This window comes from Cyprinus carpio, chromosome B14 (assembly GCF_018340385.1).
Source record: "Cyprinus carpio isolate SPL01 chromosome B14, ASM1834038v1, whole genome shotgun sequence".
NCBI lineage: Eukaryota > Metazoa > Chordata > Actinopteri > Cypriniformes > Cyprinidae > Cyprinus > Cyprinus carpio.
The window spans coordinates 4,255,475-4,274,654 of record NC_056610.1 but is presented as its reverse complement, the minus strand read 5'-3'; the positions used below and the strand labels follow the sequence as shown (position 1 = coordinate 4,274,654).

The window sequence follows — 19,180 nt, the reverse complement described above, 5'->3', positions numbered from 1 at the left end:
ATTGGCTGCCTTTCTGCATCTTCCAGGCGTAATGGCACACAAGGATGACCCTTACTTGGATATGATGTATTTGTGAAACGAGTAGCATCTGCTTACCTGTGCATTAAAGGTTTGCTGTTAGATCAAATATAGCATGTGCAGCTCCATCTTTCAATAACAGCATTTTTGTTCAAATCTTAATTGCATTGTGACCAAATGTGCCACTGTGCAACTGTTATGAACCTGGGTCCAAAAAATGTTTTAAATTAAAATGAACCCCTGCTAAACCAGAAGTGACCCTTTTTTACAACAATGCAGTCATGCAAATAACTCCGATACCATTATTGTCAACAACCATGATTTATTGATCCTCAATACTGAATGAGGAGATTGATTATTCTCAACAGTTTGGGTTAATAAACAACCAGTAAATATAACTGAAGCATTACATGTGAATTCTGAAACAGTGAACAGGTTTAGCATCACACTCACAACCATGAGGCCCTTCAGCCTGCTAAATACACAAATCCTAACCAGTGAGATGTGCACCATATACACTGAGGAGTGCCACTGCCGAGTGTTTCCCGCCTACCAACTACTGGTCGTTCTGGATGGAAGGCCACTTAAGAACTGATTTAAGGGCAAAGACTTCCTGCAAAAGAGCTTTGGGCAAATAAGAAAAACAAATTTTTGGCTAGCACACAACCTATTTATAAATTAAACAGAGGAGCACAAGGTTCCGGTAATAGCGGGCAAGTAACACTCCTCGTAATTTACATAATCTTGACAGAGTGGGTGTGGCTAAGGGGCCTGAGTGGTGCCCAACCCTACGGCATTAGCATATGCCGATAGCAGGCCAATCACCTGCTTTGTTTCTAAAGTGAGCCGGGCTTCTTTAAGCCAGTCCTGCGCCACTCGCTGTGACTCGCCACGAAGTTGGTTGACAAACTTAGCGGCTAGTTCCAGGTCGCCGCGCTCAATGCTGTAAGTGGCGTAGGCGAGCAGCCTGAACGTGTCGAGATCTTCGGGTGCCAGTTTAGCAGGAGGCGCTACTTGCTCCCTTTCAAACAAGAGGACGGACTGCAGGAAGGACAGGAAGTACTGGTACAGGCTGTTGCGCGTCTCGTCGATAAGCGCCACGCGTCGCGCGAGCCGACGGATGTCGTAGAAACGGGCACGAAGGGACGCTTCGCTGTAGATTCCTCGTCTCAGAGACTCTTCGGGAAGGGCAGTGGCCAACGCCTGAGCGAACTCGTTTTCTGCACAGTTCTCTTTGATGGCTCGCACAGCGCCCTCTAGAGGCTCGGTGGGGGAGTCAGCTCCTGCGGACTTGAGCGTGTAGTTCAGAGCCTCTACAGAAAGCCACAACTGGTGAGCCTTACGGGCCTCCTCCTCAGCAATCACGTGACCTGGAGACAAGGCAAACATTTAATATTAAACAATCAAAGGTCAAACTGAAGATTCAAGAGTGCCTCTATTGAATGTGACGCCATACAAATCTGGAATGGAAGTTATTACAAACTGAAAGTATATGGATTTTTTGTCTTAAAGGTACAATATGTAAGATTTTTTTTATTCAAATATCCAAAAACCACTAGAACAGTGTTATATATTTTTCTGACTTGTGTACTTACATGATCCCAAATGTTTTGAAGAATGTTTAAATCCAGAGAAATTAGCAATTTTAACTAGTGACACAGACCATGTCCATAGTGTCGCCTGCCAATGACATCATAACCCCTCGATTTCCGGTTTTGTATTGTAGAAAACATAGAAACACCAAAGACGCTTTTAATATGTTGTGCGTTTTAATAGACCGGTGACGACTGGACAGAGTAGCATTATAACAGTATCTTGTATGATAAAACAGCGCTGCTTTTTTCCCCCACATACTCACGACCTGAAGGAGCGGAAGCAGTCGACTGTGGCATAATAAAAGCTCCGCTGCTTTTGAGCCGTGTCACGCTCATTCAGCGGCCTCTTTTCGCTTCAAAGGCTTTCAGCCTCACCCTGCTTTATTCTACTATGTTAATAAATCATTAGCTCATCCCTGAACATGATTTCTGCCCGAGTCCCGTCGGATTGTATCGGCTGTGGGGATGAAGACGACAACTCCCATGATTCCACACTCAGTCACGGCGTCTTCAAACTACACCTTTGTGTTTTGAATACGTGCCCTCCAGCGGCGAAAAATTACATATTGTGCCTTTAACACTGTACAACAAAATGAAGATTGAATGAAGATTTAAATCTGTCTAGTTTTTTTATAATGTATTTGTTTTTTTTTTTTCCTCCATATGTCAGCCAGTTATATTATGATAGATTGAATGGAGACTGAAATTTTGTGTGTGTGTATATAATATATATATATACATATACATATAAAAATATATATATATTCTTTTTTATTCTGTATTTCTATGTATCTCCTCTGGATATATTTGTAAATTGCCAATGAAGTAAACGGTCTGTCACTGATTCATTTATTGAATTGATTAGATTAGTGTGTCATATGTGTGACTGAAATGTCTGTTGATTTTATTATGCACTGAGCACTTTTTTGCACTTTATAAGAATAAAAGATTTCTAGTATCTCGGCATGTAATAATTTTATTTGGACAAATTTCAAGAATTGAGTTTTTTTTGCTCTTTGATGGATTCTATTATTGACTTGAAAACATATTACATGTGAATGGAACCAAGCCCAAGATCCTACTTTTTTCATTTCAGTTGAATGTGGTAACACTATTGGCTGAGTTTAAATGGTTTGAGACTTACTGTCTATGGCCTCTTCGATGCCCTTTAGGCGGGCGTAAGCTGCGCTCATGTCCAAAGTGAAGGTGTCCAGCTGTTCTTGAGTTATTCTGCGGTAATGAGTTTCTTGCTCCATCATCTTACTGTTCAGAATCTACAAAGAAATAATTTAATCCATTTAGACAGACTTTATCATCGTTTTTCAATCTTGATTACTTTAGTAGAAACAGACACCAACAGTGTTAAGAGTAATACTGATGCACTGAAAATAAATTTTAATAGTGAATTAATCAAACTATTTCACAATCATACACTCAAATAAAAATCTTGAGTTTTATATAAACTTAGTATAAATTTTAATAATATTTTTTCTACCCCAATTCGGTGTTGAAAAATGTATATTTAAATGCTGGCTGTAACCAAAACTTGTTTCCATTAAAGCTTTATTGGATACAAAGATTAATAATAATGATAACAGTTTAAGTAAAAACGAAATAATATGTAAAATAAAATAGTGGTGCATATATTTAGTAAAATGCGGAAAAGCGCTAATTAAACGTTACATTTTCTGTTAATTCTGACTTCAGCTCTCCAAAATGGTTTTGGCTGAAACCGAAAATGTAATTCCGTTTGAAAATTTTAGTGCTTCACTTTTAGTTTGTTTCTGTACCTCTACCAGCACCAAACTGGTTCAGTCAAACAGGAAGCAGCATCTCTTTTTTAACAAGCTAACAAGTTCTTTAAATGTTAAATTCTATCACAAATTCTGTGTAGTTGTTAGTGCATGTAAAGAGGCAGTGTTGGTACCTCCTGGGCCTCCTCTCGCAGCTCCTGCTCCTGAACCTTCAGCACGTCCCGCAGGTGATCTGTGTGTGCAGCGGCCTGACGACGCAGCTGTGTCCTCATCTCAGCCTCCATCACCTCTCGCACCTCCTGAACCTGACACACACACGTAACTTCAGGAAGTTCCTGAGGTTGTCTGTGTGTCACAGAAATTACATTTAGGATTACATTTATAATTAAGAACGCTAACTGATTTAAACCTACAATCAACTCACTAAAAGATCTGATTTTAAACTCCTAAATCACCAACCACCAAACTCAGACCAGACTTTCAGACTATTTTAAAGAAATACTGCTAAATCTTTTCTAATGGATTGCAATTATGGTTTTTCTAATCCAGATGATAAACTTAACTCAAGCAACAGTGCCATGAAATCATCCAGTGTACCCTAGTAACACCATAGCAACTGGACTTTTAAAAAACAACTTATCTTAAAACTTTCAAGCCTTTAAAACGGCTCCAATTTTAAATCTCCTAACTGAACTTTTTGGTCAGGCTTTCTCAAACCAACATCAAAGTTTTTTTATTTTATCTAAAGTTATATTTACATGTATAATTTTAAATCTCTCATTTTAAAACTATTTTAAAAATATAATTTTTAAATAAATATATATATATATATATATATATATATATATATATATATATATATATATATTAAGTACACTTCTTACATACTCTTAAGTAAAATTTTAAGTGTTCTTCACAAATAAAATCAGCAATAATAGATGGAAAAGATATGATTATATAATTAAGAACCTCCAAGACGGGAATTCATAATCAGAAGAAAACGATGGATTACAAAGACTATCACAAAGTCATAAAAATACATATTCATGGTCTAAAAGAAATGTAAGATTCAGCACACCTTCTTCTCCTGCTCGAGTCTCATGTCCTCTCGTCTGTGCTCCAAGGCAGAAACCACGGCTCTCTCCAGCGCTTTCTGATCCTCCAGCTTCAGCTGGTCCAGAGCCGCCTCGATGTGGATCTGCTCCCTCACTCGCTGCTCCGCCAGCTCACGGTTCAGCTGGTCGATGCGCCGGTGGGCGTGAGCGATCAGAGAGTTCAGATCATCTGCGCTCAGCTTTCCCGCTGAGAAAGAGCACGGATGACAGGAGTAGAGACATCATTGTGATGCAGGGAATGACTGCAGCAGTTTATTAATATTTTAATATGTGGAAAGTTGAAACTGTAATATGCTAAGATTAAAAAATTACTAGTAGGTGCCTTAATCATTTGGTCTTGAAGAAGCCTTACATATTTAGATAGATCTGCATTTTTTAACCTGACATGCTGGTATTTTTTACATTTTTTAAACATTTTTAAATTTGTGTGTGAAATGTGTGTGAAATCTTTTTCTAGAAGTGTGTTTATGCTATCTGCTATCCTTCATTAAAATTATTTTCGATTGCTTTAATATATTGTTATCTAATGCAACGGCATTTTATGTGACTTTTTATTTAAAATGACTTTGTTGTTCAAAAACTTCTTCAAGGCCAATAACTGCTTTGATATATTAAAACACATGGTTTATACAGTTAAATAAAAGCCAACTGAAATGCAAATCTAAAGACAAACAAGGTTTAAAAATACATCAGAACTCTGAAGAATAGATGGCCTCTGCCACATTGAAATAAATGTGCCACCTGAAAGTAGAAATTCAATGAAAGTTTTTCATCAATTAGTTTCATAATTCATGAGCTCTCTGTGCTCAATAAATGTTTTAACCATGTTTAAAAAAATTTACATTGTTACACATTAATTATTCGTATGCATTAACTTCGACAGTCCTAATAAAAATACACCAGATTTATAACAGTTACATATGATAAACACTCAAGGGAGTAAAAAACATAGTCATAATACATGAGATCAATGACAAACATGCGGTCTGGAGAGTGACATGAGTGTGTGAGATCTTACAGAGCCCCTTCCAGTTGGCCTGGATCTCAGGTGTGATGTTGGCGAGCTCCTGCTGGAACTGAGCTTTGGCTTCATTCACCAGCTCACTGTACTGAGACACGATCTTCGCCTCTGTCTGTGCCGTCTGCACCTGCAGAAGAGACAGACAACACCCAGGTGTGAGTTACAGACTCCAGAGTCTCTGGGAGTATAAAGCTAAATAGATTACAGGCTCAATTCTCATTTATATGTACTGGGTTCCTCCAAAGCACATTAACATACTTACCTTGGTTACTACTTTGTCCAGATCCACAATCATGCTGTGCAAGTTCTCCTCAGCAGCCAGGATTTGGGGTCTCGCTGCGTCAATCTTGGATTGTTTTGCACTGCTGATCACGCCACGCAATTTTTCAAGCTCTCCTCTAAATACACACAAAACAAAAATCCACAAAACGGTACGATTAAGCACCTCTCTGTGTAGGGCTGAGCATTATAACAGTATATCCATTCAACAGCAGAAATGGACAATTGAGGACTGGAAAAAATCTAGAAAAAAAATAGTTAGGGGTCAGTTAGATTTTTGTACAAATTAAATTCATACTTTTATTAATCAAGCATGCATTAAATGGATCAAAGGTGACAGTAAAGACATTTACAATGTTACAAAATATTTTTTTTTATCTGAAATTAATAATCTTAATTTGAACCTTCTGTTAATCAAGGAATTGTGAAATAAAAAATGTATCACGATTTTCACATTTAATAAATAGCGATAAAAAAATTCAAAACTTATATTAATAAGAATATTTCTTAGGCACCAATTCAGCATTTTAAAATGACTTCAGGAGGATCATGTGACACTGAAGATTGGAGTATTGATGCTAAAAAGTTGCTGCTTTGCATTGCAGAAATAAATCACATTTTAAAATATATTCAAATAACAAAAATTTCAAATAGTTATTTGAAATTGTAATAATGTTTCACAATATATCACTATTTATCCTGTGCTTTGATCAAATAAATGCAGCATTGGTGAGCATGAGAGACTTCTTTCAATCTTACAGACCCCAAACTTGCCTAATTGACACTGGTTGAAATGTGTCTCGAAACTGTCATTTAAGATCTGTCAGAAGGAGGTCTCACTTGGCTTTGAGCAGGGCTTCTTCAGCCTCTTCCATGGCTCTGGCCCTGTCACTCAGAGCCTCATTCAGTGCTTTCCACTGGGTGGACTTCTCATCTGGAGGAGTCTGAACACAAACACATGACAATGTCACAAGCAGCAGAAAAATAGTGCATAAAAGCTGAAATCTCAATTTAGTCATTTGCAATATAATGTTCAAGCACGCTTCATCCATGCCTCACTGACCAGTCATCATCGGTGATGGCTCGGTAACAGTTGTGTTTGCCCTAAACTTTGGCAAAAGTTGTCAATGCTGTGAATTTAAACCATTATTAGAACATTTAAATACAGCCTGCCTAACGTGGGCAACAGCTCTCCATTAAACTTAACAACATGCAAACTAGTCTGGCGTTGACATAAAATACTGTTGTGTAAGGTCAGAAATGTCAGCCAAAATAATAAAAGTACCTAAATTCCCCAATCAAGATATAAATTGCCCCTTTTAGGAGTTTTTGTTTTTATGTTTATAACATAATATAGTTAAGCATCATCACACAAGCAAGAGTGCCATTTTCCTGAATATCAGCACGATTGTAAATCCAACATTCATTGTATACAATGTTCAATAAACAATAAATAAATTATATTAACGGACCATTTTAGAGACAAAATTGTAAATTTTGAGTGTTTTTGCTCAGATTCACCAGCTAAATACTTCCAAACAAAGCAGAACAGTTGTGTTTTTCAGCAACACAAGAGTGTTGTTTTTTCATTGAATGAATTGGTTGAATTACAGTGGCCGTGAAGTGCAAAACATATTACAATTCTGAAAACAAAATAAATTACAAACGCAAATGCAAATCTAAAAAATAAAATAAAATCAGAAAACACAACAACAATTCAGAAAACACAATGACAAATCAGACAAACCGGAAGAGGTAGGTATAGTTTGAGACAGCGCCATTGGTTTGGGATTACTCACCGCTGACTGGACGAGACATCTGTCAATCAACGTACACAGAAAGAACCAGCTGAAAAACAGCAGAGTCGGGGTAGAAAGTTCGGAGATGGTCTTAAAGTAGCTCGGTTTAAATGTATTATATGAATTGCGCTTACAATGGAATAAAACATACGGAGTGTCTATTCCGCGTTCGATCCCACCTTTTGCCAAACTTTTTTTTCTTCCTTTTCAAATCTTGTATTAGCAATCCATTCTATTTACACTAAGTGAAAATAGCAGGATTTTCTGCTATGTATATTACTTGTTGCAAATAGTGGCAATTATCTGCACTTCAGTATTGTAGTACATTATAAAACTGTATGCAATAATAACGTATTGAGTGTAAATGATAATTTTAATTCAAATTATTAAATGGATACCACCTTACTGGTACAATAAAGCCCTCCCAACACCTACCCTATACTTTATTTTCACCTTTTTGTCAATCGCGTTAAAAAGCCAAGGACACACACTTAACCACTGCGCCACTGGAGCTGACAAAACACCAATGCCAAAATGCTAATAAGGCAGGTTATTTGGACAAAGTATAAATAGACACTCCATATGTTTTATTTCATAGTAAGCGCAATTCATATAATACATTTAAACCGAGCTACTTTAAGACCATCTCCGAACTTTCTACCACGACTCTGCTGTTTTTCAGCTCGTTCTTTCTGTATACCGTGATTGACAGATGTCTCATTCAGTCAGCGGTGAGTAATCCCAAGCCAATGGTGCTGTCTTAAACTATACCTACCTCTTCCAGTTTGTCTGATTTGTCATTGTGTTTTCTGACTTGTTGTTTTGTTTTCAAATTTGTCATTATGTTTTCTGACTTGTTATAATGTTTTCTGAATTGCTGTTGTGTTTTCTGAATTGTTATTTTGTTTTTTAGATTTGCATTTGCGTTTGTAATTTGTTATTTTATTTTCAGAATTGTAATCGGTTTTGCACTTCATGGCCACTGTATTGAATGAATGATTCTGTGATTCACATTAAGCCTTCCCGCCATCTACTGTCAGTTTAAGTTTCTTAAAAAATAGTTTTATATAGCATTTCATTTTTTACAGCATTTCTATACTTAAAATGTTATATTTAAACCAATCTCAAAAAATTACTTATGCAACTGTAATTGCAGTTGACAAATGGTAAGATGGATTTTGTTGATAATGATCTCATTTGATTGGTAGCAGCCCTATAGTCTATAGCAGTGGTTTTCAAACCGGTCCTGCAAGCACCCCTAGCACCTCACATTTTGTATGTCTCCTTATATCTAACACACCCATTTCAGGTCTTGCAGTCTCTACTAATGAGCTGATGAGTTGAATCAGGTGTGATAGATAAGGGAGACATGGAAAATATTCAGTGCTGTGGGTGCTCACAGGACCGGTTTGAAAATCATTGGTCTATAGTGTTAAAGGGATACTCCACCCCAAAATGAAAATTTTGTCAATCACTTACCCCCATGTCATTCCAAACCCGTAAAAGCTTTGTTCGTCTTCGGAACACAATTTAAGATATTTTGGATGAAAACCGGGAGGCTTGTGACTGTCCCATTGACTCCCAAATAAACTGCACTGTCATGGTCCAGAAAAGTATGAAAAGCATAGTCAGAATAGTCCATCTGCCATCAGTGATTCAACCTTAAAGTTATGAAGTGACGAGAATACTTTTTGTACACGAATAAAAAATGGTTAACAATTATTTTTGGTAAGTTGTCTCCTCTGTGTCTCTCTGCATCACCGTAGTGCCATTTTGGAGAATATGAGCTGAACACAGGCAGCTTACGCTCTTCTGTGTCAGTCACGCCACAAGGATACGTTTTCTATGTGTATTTTCACTTTGATTTGAAAGAAAACAGCGCATCCTTGTGTCGAGCGTAAGCTGCCTGCATTAATGCCATCAGCATTAAGCAAATACACATTTATATAATTTAAACAAATCTTTGAATGACTAATGAACATTTATTTTCACAAACCTTGCAAACTTAGTCGAATCCAGCTGTGAGATCTTGTGAAGTTTGCATTTTTATCCTGCATGGTTGCGTGTTTTCTGCGTGACGGTCGGTCCGTGTGAATTGCATGCTTTAAACTTTAAACTCGTGATATTTTAAATTATGCTGCACTTTATGCATTTGCCCACTGTCATATTCATTTCATTTTCTCTGTGTGCTGTATGTAAAATGAGTGTTACCCTGGCTTTATTTGATTCCCAAAGCACACAAACTTCCCAGAATACTGAGTGCCCTGTTGGTTACAGTGTTTACTTCCTTTTTATTTATATTTTTATTAAATATTTATTTGTGAAAAATGCTTTGTCATCTAAAGTATAAGTGTGTTTATTTTACACATTTATTTTTGAATCCATTGTCAAATGATTTCAAATTTCTTAAGTATTAATTAAAATGTAAAAAAATGTTTTATCTGTGTCTATCAACCACCCTACTGTCCAAGATATCGGCAGTCAGAAAAGCAATATCGGTCGACCACTAGTGTAAGTATTGTAAGTAATTAAAATATGTTGAACAGAGTGTAACTTTAATTATGGATAAGTAATTATTATTTTTACTTGCCCCCAAAAATGTCAGAGGTCACCATGCCAATGCTAGAGCATTCTGGGTGGTTGCTGGTGCTAAGGTGTTTTAGCATATTGGAACAGCAGTGTATCCCAAACCTGAAGCCCCCCACCACTGCATATTTTGGGTGTCTTTCTTATCTAATACACCTGATTTACCTCAGCAGCAGAATGAGGGTTCAAATGATTGTGTGTGTGTGTGTTTACCTCTGAGTCCATGGCTTCTTTGAGTTTGTTTGTATGTCTAGCGATGGCTGTCAGCGCAGCCTCCTGGGCTCCGATGGCCTGCAGGGTGGTCTTAGCGGAGCTGCCCAGACTTTCCTCCAGTCCAGCAGTCAGAGCTGAGACACACACAAACACTCACAGTTATATACAAACACATGTTTTTAGGCACTAAAAAACAGACAGGAACTTATTGGGGAAAAGAGCGAGAGCCTAATTAGTATAAGGCAACCTATAAACCTGTAGAGTGGTTCTATATTAACTGGCTCAAGTGCAGATTGTGTGGTCACACACCTGATAAAGCATCCTGCTCAGCTTTATCCTGCTTAGCCAGTCGAGCTGACACTTCCTCCGCTGGCCTCTCCTTCAGTGCAGGCTCATGATGATCCTTACTTTCTTCACCTACACACACACACACACACAAACACACTGAGCTATTCCAGCGCCATGGGAAATAAGTTTGCCATCTGAACCAAAATAAACACTGGGAGATGTGAAACGATAAATATGCCTTTGTAGTGCACGGTCTTCGCTGGTTGCATGCACAACGTAAACAACATCATCTGTGAACAAATGATCAGGTCTTTGTTTAGTGAATCCGGAAAAAAAGAAAACAAACTTAGTGGTCAATTATCAATGATCTGAATCAGTTTTGACAAGCCAAACTGATTCATAACCTGATATATTTGTTAGTTTTCAGATGATTGTTTCTCACGAGACTAGCAATCCAGCATATTTGACACAGATCATTACAAATGAGGATACGCATTTGTTAGTTACTGGAAAAGTAGTAAAGCAAAGGTAAAGAACTCAACAAACACACAATGAACAGAACAGGTTAGCGTGGGTCACATGATAGAACTGTGCAGAGGGATGGACAGAGAACCAGAGGGTGTGAGGTTTGAGAGCATGCAGAGAGAAAGAGACACAGATGCCATCTGCACAACAACTGATGTGATGAAGACAAACAGGCTCTGGATCAGTTGTTAGAAGCAGAAGGCTGTGTCAATGATCCAGTGCTGACCTGCCGCCATGTGGCCAGGTGGGCTTTCGTCACTTGTACCCGGAGCGGGCACAGACGGCACCTCGCTGATAGCCAAAATAATATGAGCTGCCTCTGCTGAGGCTTCTGCAACAACAGTAGGACTCCATGAGGAATATAGATCACAGATCAGCCTTGGTGCATCAGTGATCAAACGTGACACAACTTACAGTAAATTAACTAGTACTGCCTGTGATCATTTAGATATATAGGTTAAGGATATGATTCAGCTGATGATTGTGTATCTGCTTTAACTGTGAAATGATGCATACTGAATATTCATACATGAAAGTCTGAATATTCATAGTTCTCTACCATATAGTAGGTGAAAAACGAATCAGCTGGTATATGAACTGAGCAGTATGTCTGAATTAACAGCAAGTAAAAAGCACCCAGATTACCTACTACGGCGAGATCATCTACCATCCCATCGGGCCACGGTAGAGGAGTCATGAATGGCAGTGTATCAATGTAACTGATGCTGGTATGTCATATGACAATGATAACATGGCAGATGTACTAAAGAAAGTCCAGATTTCATTCATTTTATACACATTCAAACTATACTGATATACGTATTTTTTAACTATCACAAAGTTTCTTCCTTTTTAAATGTAGTAAATACAGTATGTGATTTAGAAGGTAACTCCAGTTTTCCTTTGGTTTCACTAACTGTAATATTAGGAGCAAATATTTATGTGACTAAGACTTATGACAGACAGATATACATGGGCCAGACTGATAGTTAATTATTTTTAAATACTCAGCAGTGGCTGATAACCACAACCAGTAGGATGCTTAAAGGTGTCCTATTATGCTCTTTTACAAAGTCTTGATTTTGTTTTGCGGGTGTACTAGAACAGGCTCTCATACTAGGTTGTTCGAAAAACACATTATTTTTCCACATATTTTACATTATTACAACACCTCTCTCCTCAGTCGGGCATGAACGGCTCGAATAGTTCCTGTATCAAATGAAGGCCTGCCTTCTGAAATACGAAATGCTCTGTGATTGGTCAGCTGGGTCAATGTGTGTTGTGATTGGCTCCACTTGGCGCCTGGTCGGGAAATGTCATGCCCCTCACCATAGCCGCCTCCGAGATTCAGTGTAAATATTGCTTCAAAATCAAATCAATATGAGCGCGATTTAAACCAGATGATTGTAACCACTCTACGTTTGTCTGCCTTGGGAAAGCTAGCATGTCTCTGACAAAGTAATAACTAGAGGTCGGCCGATTTATCGGTTTTGCCGATTAATCCGCACCGATAGTTGATTGCTGGAACAATCGGTTAACGGCAAAAATCCATGCCGATAGTTTTCCGCGTTTCGGCCCTTGCTGGAGCGGCTGATAGTTTGCCGGGTTGCGACCGTTGCTGGAGCGGCTGAGAAGGCTCTGTTTTCATTATACAGTGTGAGAGCGGCCTCTAGTGGCTGAAATCACTGACAGCACGTGCTGTTTCTTTAGACACGTGACGCTGAACAGAGCGAGAACCTTCAGATTGTCCTGCCGCACCTCAGAGCACCATTCACATAGTTTAACATTAAATTACATTATATTCGCCCCGAATCGTTGTTAATGTACATAATGAATTGTATATTCAGATTTTCCATCAAAATGTTTGTCTTTCTGTGGCTCTAATAAAGTCTGTATGCTTCATTTATAGAGCTATAATATAGATCGCTTTTTCCGTTTGCTCCGTTTTTTAAACACTGAACTTCAAACTGATCTTTGACTCATTGTTCATTCTTGTAGTCAGCTTGTGTCCGTTTGGTGAATAAATAAACAGTTTTAGACCGCTGCTCGAGTTGAACGCGACGCGTCCGGAGTGTGTGTGATACCCGTGAGTTCTCCTAGACTCAGCTGCTCTTTGATTAGATAATCACTTGAGTGAAACACATGAAGAACATCTCCAGAACTGCTCTGAGAGTCACTTCATGAGCATTTGACCGTTTGTTAATTTGAGCAAAAGCATCATATCACATGCACACAGTTGTAAAGGTATTCTTTTATTTTGCAACCCGTCAACATAAAAGTCCGGTTTTGAAGTCTATTTTTCAGTAGAATGTACATAGCCTACTACTATTATTAAAATTAAACAAGCTTTATTTTTTAAGGAATAATCACACAACATTTCTTCCATGTTTTAATTTTAATAGTAAATCCCCTTTGTTTGCCAAAAAAAGTTTAATTTTAAGTAATTAAAAGACAAATAAAATTAATGTTTCATGCCTTGATTTGATAACAATAAAAATGTAAATACACACAGAATTTTTGAGGGGAAAAATCATTAGGCTTCTTTAAGAAAAAATAAATAAATTAAGTTGTTTTATGCGTGTTTTATGCGTGTTTTATGCGTTCAAATAATTAGACATGCTAAAACAGAATTTGGTAACAATAAAAAATATGGTGAGAAAAAATAAAACATTTCATAGGGCCCTAATCATGTAATTTTTGTTAAACTTTTATTAAACTGATTTGAAAATGTGTAAGTTTCATGATTTTATTTAATTAGACTTACTTTATGGTTATTAAACTTTAATTTAACTATTAAAAAGGAGTGGAGTAAAATAAAAATTAAAATGGAAAAAACAGAATCCAGAAAAATTAAAAGAATTTGGAAATAAATAAAATGGAATTTAGGAAAAATTTAAACAGATTTCATAGGGCCCTATTAGAGTGTAGTAATTTCAACATTTACTATTATTATTATTACTTTTTTTTGTAAATAAAGCACTATTTTAATTTTTTTTTTTTAGTATCCATTTTAAAAACTATCGGTTAATTAATCGGTATCGGCCAGTGTGGTCCAACCTAGCTATCGGTATCGGCAAAATCCAATATCGGTCGACCTCTAGTAATAACACTCGTTGCCTTCTCTAGTGCAGCTCAACCAGGACTCATCCCATTCGTCTGTGTTATCACAAATCCTGGAAAATATGTGTTGTAGTTCAAACGAGTGGTTTGTTGTAGTTTTTGAAAAGTGATTTCTGTTAAATCAAATATCTCCTTTTGAACTGGACTTTGAGATCTGTAACTTTGCAGATTTTTTTATATGCTCAAACAGCAACATCACAAAATGACTAAAGTTGAAAAAGTGTAAAAGCATAATAGGACCCCATTCATTTTAATGATCATGTATTATACACATATCTGCAAGCCTTGAGTTTCAGTTACAATTTCTGTCATTCAGCTAAATTATAAGTTGTGCTTAAAAACATCACTACACTACTGACAACAGACAATGGATCTTTTTTTTTTTTTGCACATGGAATTTCGCTAATATGTCTGCAACTGTGAAGTGTAGCTGTTGCACATCTGGAATGCATGTGAAGACGTTTGTGAGTCTCACTCACCCTCGAGTGTCTGTGGGGTTGGTGCCGGTGCTTCCTCTACAGCAGGTGGAGCTTCCGCAGGTGCTGGATCGGACTTCTTGGCTTTAGCTTTAGGCTGCTTGGACTCCTTCGATGCCTCTGATAATGAAGAGATTTGCAGGGGTTCGATCTTTCCCTATAAAAAAAAAATCTTAGATTACTTGACATCACTGAAGGCATACATCTGTACAACAGAAGCACAGACAGCTACATAGATGAAACTGGTCTAAGAATCAAAGACAGAAAAAGTAAAAGTGAAAGTGCTTGTAACTCTTACTGGTTTCTTCTGTAGAGGGACGAGTGGAGGAGGAGGTGGCCCAAGCGCCATCTCAAACAGTTGATCTGAGTACGGAACGCTCTTCTCTATATTTGACCGAAATTTCGGGTCCCATTTGGCATAAAGGATTGTACCGCCAAGACCACCACCGACCGTTAAAAGGCTAGCCACCACTATTTTCCCAGCAGTAGACCTGCAGAACAAGATGCAGTCGAGTGTAATTTGACAGGGTTTTTTTCTTCCACACACACCAGACCAAGGTCAACCTAACACTCATTTAAAGATGTCTAATGCATGATGTGGTAAAACAAAATACTGCAAAAACACTCAACTTTTTAAAATAAACAAATCAGCAATATCATTGTAAGCTTGTGTGTTTAAGGTTAAATTCACAGTCTGATGTCGTACCCAGAGCCTCCAGCCGTGGTGTATCTGCGGCAGTGCTGCAACGGATGGGCCTTCACTTTCCCACACACACATTGCTGCAGAGAAACAAACAAACAAATCATAATCTCACATGCACTACAGCAAAATATACCGCATCATAAGCTACAGTATTAAAAGTAATACTTTCTTTTTACACTGACCACAACCACTGCTTCACATCAACTAATAATAAACAGCCGTTCAGTTCAGATGTAAATGCTGTTCAGTGAAAACAGGTTATCAATGTTGCTCTTTTTGTGACTTTAAAAACCAAACAAAAAATAGTGCATTCTCAAAACATGTTTATCATCACTGAGGATCAAGCATCCAGTAAAACACAATAAACAACAATGAATGAATGAATGAATGAATGAATGAATGAATGAATGAATGAATGAACGGCTGGCCCCAAACATTAGTTTGTTTCTTCAGTGCCTATAATAAGACGGTTTAAAGTGTAGCAGTGGTTATACTATACATAGCATCGATAATTCATTAGACACTAATTTGCATAAAAGCACCACAGTACACATGAAGGCAGCGTCTGTGTGAGGAAACTTTCTGAACTTTTCACCGGCAAGGTCACGTCCTTCCATTGGACAAATCCAAAAAACTGTTCACGGTGTGTAAAGTAAGCTCTTTGATAAAATGTTTTACGTGAACAAGATTTCAGATATAAACATATAGAACTGTAAAATATAAATAAAGGTAAATACATTAAAATGAAAGATTTAGACAGCTGTTAGCTAGGTTGGTCATCCGGGTAACAGAAAATATGAATCGTACACAGCCCGCCCATATTTACGCGAGCGAACAAGCTGGATTGTTATTAGTGGAGGGAGGCGTCACTCTTTTAAATGTGAAATACCATTGGTTTGAATGTTCTGCCAATCACGCTGTGACCGCCTCTTTCGACCAAACTTTACGTCGTTGACGTAAAGCCGCATTCTATCCTGGTGTACCACTTAAACTGCAAACAACAAATCTCAACAAATGAAACTATCAACTCGTTAAGAGGTTTAGTCGAACATAATCACCGGTTAACTAAACAAACACTACAGAGCCTATTATAATCCGTAATTTGACGATACGCGTGAGAAACGTCGGGCCTTGCTGTGGGTCACTGAATGACCGTTCTAGAATAAAACTCACCCGCGCTGCTGCATGTGCCCCTTTCCAACAGACGCGCAGCATGCTTGCCTCTTCCGATTCTGGATGTTGGATTTAAGACTTCAAATATACCACCGGTTTCAGCAAAACATTATAAAGGTGATCAACCTCGACAGCAATTTTACCCAGCACACCGTAGATTAGCTCCAGCACTGGTGCACGCAGTGACAGAGCAACGGACGCGCGGTAGGCACGCCCAACGTGATACATACGTCATAAGTTCATAAAAAGGAATATTCAGTTTTAGAATCATTTCCTTCATTGACTTGGTTCTTGTACCCTCTTATGCAATGATCCATATTCTTCTATTAATAAATGTTTTGCTCAAATTATAGAAAACGTGCCATTCGTTGAGACAGGAGAGCTGATGAGGTACATACTATAGTTACAGTTTGTTACTAATGTAAAATTCAACTAAGTTATCAAGTGTAAATAATTCGTGTCGTTATTTTCATTTCATTGTTCATATTAATTTTTATTTTGATGACAGTGGGAAATGTTAATGACAGTATGCAAATATCACGTGAGATCGCTTTTCCCCCCAACCCCCCAAAAATCAAAAGTAAAATATATATTTTGCATATCTGCACTGTGTGCAAAATTATGCAAAATACTGTAGCCACATTCGCATAACTGTAATATTAAAAAATATATGTGACCTGGGCCACAAAACCAGTCATAAGGGTCTTTTTTTTTTTAATTGAGATTTATACATAATCTGAAATCTGAATAAATATATTTTCCATTGATGTGTGCTTTGTTAGGATTGGACAATATTTGGTCTATATACAACTATTTGAAAATCTGGAATCTGAGAATGCAGAGCATCAAAATATTGAGAAAATAGCCTTTAAAGTTGTCCAAATAAAGTCCTAATCATAATCATAAAATAGGTTTTGATATATTTATGGTAGGAAATTGACAAAATATCTTCATGGAACATGATCTTTACTTAATATCTTAATGATTTTTAGCATAAAAGAAAAATCAATAATTTTGAGCCACACAATGTATTGTTGGCTATTGCTACAAATATACCTGTGCTACTTATGGATTTGTGCTCCAGGGTCACATATAAATAGAAAAAGCACCTCAGTATGTAATAGTACATACCTGTAGTATGTACTATTATTATTTTTTTATTTATATATATATATATATACAGGTCCTTCTCAAAAAATTAGCATATTGTGAAAAAGTTCATTATTTTCCATAATGTAATGATAAAAATTAAACTTTCATATATTTTAGAGTCATTGCACACCACCTGAAATATTTCAGGTCTTTTATTGTATTAATACTGATGTTTTTGGCATACAGCTCATGAAAACCCAAAATTCCTATCTCAAAAAATTAGCATATCATGAAAAGGTTCTCTAAACGAGCTATTAACCTAATCATCTGAATCAACTAATTAACTCTAAACACCTGCAAAAGATTCCTGAGGCTTTTAAAAACACCCAGCCTGGTTCATTACTTAAAACCGCAATCATGGGTAAGAGGTTAACCCAGAAGGCCATCATTGACACCCTCAAGCGAGAGGGTAAGACACAGAAAGAAATTTCTGAACGAATAGGCTGTTCCCAGAGTGCTGTATCAAGGCACCTCAGTGGGAAGTCTGTGGGAAGGAAAAAGTGTGGCAAAAAAAAACGCTGCACAACGAGAAGAGGTGACCGGACCCTGAGGAAGATTGTGGAGAAGGACCGATTCCAGACCTTGGGGGACCTGCGGAAGCAGTGGACTGAGTCTGGAGTAGAAACATCCAGAGCCACCGTGCACAGGCGTGTGCTTTTGAACCAGAAACAGCGGCAGAAGCGCCTGACCTGGGCTACAGAGAAGCAGCACTGGACTGTTGCTCAGTGGTCCAATGTACTTTTTCTGATGAAAGCAAATTTTGCATGTCATTTGGAAATCAAGGTGCCAGAGTCTGGAGGAAGACTGGGGAGAAGGAAATGCCAAAATGCCTGAAGTCCAGTGTCAAGTACCCACAGTCAGTGATGGTCTGGGGTGCCATGTCAGCTGCTGGTGTTGGTCCACTGTGTTTTTTTATCAAGGGCAGGGTCAATGCAGCTAGCTATCAGGAGATTTTGGAGCACTTCATGCTTCCATCTGCTGAAAAGCTTTATGAAGATGAAGATTTCGTTTTCAGCACGACCTGGCACCTGCTCACAGTGCCAAAACCACTGGTAAATGGTTTACTGACCATGGTATTACTGTGCTCAATTGGGCTGCCAACTCTCCTGACCTGAACCCCATAGAGAATCTGTGGAATATTGTGAAGAGAAAGTTGAGAGACGCAAGACCCAACACTCTGGATGAGCTTAAGGCCGCTATCGAAGCATCCTGGGCCTCCATAACACCTCAGCAGTGCCACAGCATATTTTATATGTAATGACTACAGTTGTGTTGATTATGTGTGGGCTAACTCATGTTTACTTACCATTTTAGTTTAAAATGTCAGTGACGGGACAAATCTGAGGGGATCCACGCATACCAC

General features: G+C 37.8%; 1 protein-coding gene across 2 annotated transcripts; it reads right to left on the bottom strand.

The window, feature by feature from the left end:
- Positions 1–320: 320 nt before the first annotated feature.
- LOC109102533 (MICOS complex subunit MIC60-like) lies at positions 321–16,867 on the bottom strand. Of its 2 annotated transcripts, XM_042737782.1 has the most exons (14): positions 16,666–16,867; positions 15,496–15,569; positions 15,088–15,280; positions 14,793–14,946; positions 11,420–11,524; positions 10,690–10,797; positions 10,381–10,514; positions 6,623–6,726; positions 5,766–5,901; positions 5,501–5,630; positions 4,446–4,669; positions 3,541–3,672; positions 2,758–2,887; positions 321–1,388 (listed from the first exon to the last, which is right to left on the bottom strand). In XM_042737782.1, the coding sequence occupies exons 1-14, from the start codon at positions 16,705–16,707 to the stop codon at positions 781–783; spliced, it is 2,274 nt and encodes a 757-aa protein (XP_042593716.1). In that variant the 5' UTR covers positions 16,708–16,867; the 3' UTR covers positions 321–780. The 2 variants fall into 2 exon arrangements, with proteins under 2 accessions (XP_042593716.1, XP_042593717.1); XM_042737783.1 differs by lacking the exon at positions 11,420–11,524.
- Positions 16,868–19,180: the final 2,313 nt, after the last annotated feature.